Source organism: Cajanus cajan, chromosome 2, assembly GCF_000230855.2.
Source record: "Cajanus cajan strain Asha chromosome 2, NIPB_CcT2T_4, whole genome shotgun sequence".
Taxonomy (NCBI): Eukaryota; Viridiplantae; Streptophyta; class Magnoliopsida; order Fabales; family Fabaceae; genus Cajanus; species Cajanus cajan.
The window spans coordinates 13,899,435-13,901,297 of record NC_138518.1 but is presented as its reverse complement, the minus strand read 5'-3'; the positions used below and the strand labels follow the sequence as shown (position 1 = coordinate 13,901,297).

Below are 1,863 nucleotides of genomic sequence, written 5' to 3'. Positions count from 1 at the left end.
TATTGGATTTCTCGAATGAAACCTGCTTCAAGGAGCTTAGACGTTTCGACTTCAACCGCCTTTTTCCTTTCGTCCCCCATTTTTCTCTTACGTTGGGCGACCGGTTTGGCCTCCCGACACACTGAGAGTCGATGGCATAAGAAGTTAGGGTCAATCCCGGGCATGTCGGCCGGCCTCCATGCAAAGAGGTCTTTGTTTTTCTTTACCACATTTTCGATTTCATGCCTTTCGGTCTCGGACAGGTTGGAACCTAGGTAGGTGACATGCTAGTTGGTCGGCCCGATAATCAGTGGGTATCGATCTTCAATCGGCTCGACCCTCTCATCTTGCTCCATTCGAGGGTCGAAGTCTACAACCGTTTCGAGGTATTGGGCTACCGAATGCACGCGTTTCTCTCGACTCGGCTCGGTTGCTCCGAGGCAGGGCAACCGGAGACTAGCAAAATAACATTCCCTGGCCACTTTCTGATCTGCATGTACTGTGATGATTCGGCCTGATTCAGAAGGAAATTTCATGGCTAAGTGCGGGGTTGACACAATCGCACCTAACCTGTTGAGGGACGGTCTTCCAAGAAGAATGTTATATGACGTGTTAGCATGCACAACCACGTACTTAATCGGGATGTCTTTGACTTCGGGTCCATCGGAAGAAAAACGAGTGGATAACTTGATGTATCCTTTCGTTTGTACACGCTCACCAGAAAATCCAACCAGCGGCTCATTGTATGGGATCAGTTCGGCTTCCGGGATGCCGAGTTGCTTGAAGGTATTCAAGTAAAGGATATCGGCCGAACTTCCTTGATCGACCGATGTCTTCCAAACGATGCAGTTGTGGATTTCCACGCTGATGACCATGGGATCGTCCTGACCAGGATCGATGCCCTTGAAATCAGCCTCAGTGAATGTGATGGCCGGGAACCTCTGCCGGGTGCACTCAACCGCATGGACAGTTCGGACAGCTCGTAGATGTCTCTTCTGTGCTGAGGAGGTGGATCCTCCGCCCGCAAATCCACCGAAAATAGTATTGATGACCCTTCGGGGTTGAGTTATGGGCTCGGCTTCTCTTCGGTCTCTCGACCGGCTTCGTTCCCTGTGAGGGTGCCTATCGGATCTCTCTCGGCCATGCTGTTCCCCACGATGCCGGTGATCATCGCGTCTGGGAGAGCGGGGCCGATCGACAAAATGGTGAAGCTGCCCTTGCTTGATTAAGTCCTCGATTTTATCTTTAAGAGCCGCACAATCCTCAGTTGAGTGACCTCGGTTTCGGTGATATTTGCAGGACTTGGTTATGTCGGCGCGTGGAGGAGTTGACGCTTGTTTTGGTACTGCCAAAACCTCTGAAGCGAGTGCCTGATCTAGGACAGCAGATCGACTGGCGTTCAATGGGGTGTAATGAGAATACCTTGGTCCTCGTGTTGGTTTTTCGCGGGGAATTTCTTTAGGACGGCTCCGATAATTGCTCTCGGCTGGCTTATCGACTTTGGCGGCAATCTCTGCCCGTGCTTGATTACGGAACTCAGCTAATTCCTCCATTTGCATGTATTTGTCGGCGCGCCGACGCAAATCATCCATATCAGTTGGGGGTTTCTTACAGATGTTGTTGGCGAAAGGTCCCGGTTTCAAGGCGGTGGTAAGGTGGTGCAAAGCTACAGCAGGGTTAAGGTCTCAGATCTCCAAGGCCGCTTTATTAAATCGGCTCATGAAGGTCCGAAGGGATTCCTTCTTTTCTTGTCTTATGCTTACCAATGAGAGCGAGGTCAACTGATGAGGCCTGCTAGTGGCGAACTGAATGGTGAATTGAGATGCTAATGTATTGAAGGAGTCGACTGAGTTGGCCGGAAGTCGTGTGAACCAGCTCAATGCC

The 1,863-nt window shown here is 50.9% G+C and overlaps 1 protein-coding gene across 1 annotated transcript; it reads right to left on the bottom strand.

Annotated features, from left to right (window-relative positions):
• Window positions 1-266: 266 nt before the first annotated feature.
• Window positions 267-1,571, bottom strand: LOC109807268 (uncharacterized). The gene has a single exon (XM_020369789.2). It carries the CDS (start codon window positions 1,569-1,571, stop codon window positions 267-269), a length of 1,305 nt encoding a protein of 434 aa, XP_020225378.2.
• Between the last annotated feature and the right edge of the window lie 292 nt (window positions 1,572-1,863).